Raw genomic sequence first — 957 nt, 5'->3', positions numbered from 1 at the left:
TGCTAAGTATCTATCATTTTGACGATAGTGGTCCTGACAGAAACTGGTTTATTGCATGTCCAATCCCCTCATTGCACATTAGCTGTGTTTGTGAGTCTCTCACCGTGTGATGATCTGCGTGAAGGTGCGACACAAAGATGGTGGAGAGTCTGGAGAGGATCTCATCCACGTCATCGCCGTAATGACGACACAACTGGCCGAACGTTCCCTCGCCACAATCCAACAGCAGCGACTGAGAGGAGCTGAGGAACAGAGACATGTTTAGGCATACTTCAACTCAATTATAGGGATGTAACGATTACCGGTTTGACGATGAATCATGATCAAATTCGCCACAGTTAGCATTACCGTTTCATATTTGAATTATCATTAAAACCGTATTCGATTATCGCGATTTGAACAACTGAGGATTAATAAATACGGTCCAGCATAAAGCACAGTTTTAAGTCTCACGTGCGCACAGCACACAGAGTACTTTCGTTTTGAGTGAAAACATGGCGGAAAAGCTGCAAGGTTTTAAAAGAGTGCTAAGGGAATTATGCAAATGAATCACAATTCTGCTTTGTCCACAGAGGTTACGGGAAACAGCTGTAATTCTGCTGTTCCATAAGCGCCACCTAGTGGATTTACAGAGAGTTGCATTTACATTCCGCCTGAGTGCAGTTTTTGTCGGGGCATAAAATGGACTGAATTTGCATGCCATGCTGTAAATTTTGACTGGTTGATGAAAAACAAGCTTTAGTGGGTTCTACACATTTAAGCAATTCAGATAAGGTACCTAGACTTATTTATGGAGCAGATATAATACATCATTTATTAATCAATTATCATTTTGACAACCCTTTTTTTAAAGGCTGAAATGAGGGGTTTACCATTTCATGAAACTTATTCAAAGCTATATTTGAACATTTCAAACATGCTATTAGATAAACTGTTGTCAGTCATGTTGTCATTTAA

General features: G+C 39.9%; 1 protein-coding gene across 1 annotated transcript in view; it reads right to left on the bottom strand.

Moving 5' to 3' along the window:
- LOC107575629 (zinc phosphodiesterase ELAC protein 2-like) overlaps nucleotides 1-259 on the bottom strand; it is a 1,749-nt gene extending 1,490 nt beyond the window's left edge. The window contains exon 1 of the mRNA XM_016261990.1: nucleotides 104-259. Within this exon, the coding sequence (XP_016117476.1) occupies nucleotides 104-259 (156 nt within the window). The remainder of the gene's footprint in view (nucleotides 1-103) is intronic.
- Between the last annotated feature and the right edge of the window lie 698 nt (nucleotides 260-957).

The sequence above is a fragment of the Sinocyclocheilus grahami genome, unplaced genomic scaffold (assembly GCF_001515645.1).
Source record: "Sinocyclocheilus grahami isolate Dianchi unplaced genomic scaffold, SAMN03320097.WGS_v1.1 scaffold2762.1, whole genome shotgun sequence".
Lineage (NCBI taxonomy): Eukaryota > Metazoa > Chordata > Actinopteri > Cypriniformes > Cyprinidae > Sinocyclocheilus > Sinocyclocheilus grahami.
Note: the sequence above shows the minus strand (reverse complement) of the source record. Positions and strands in the feature narration are given on the sequence as shown.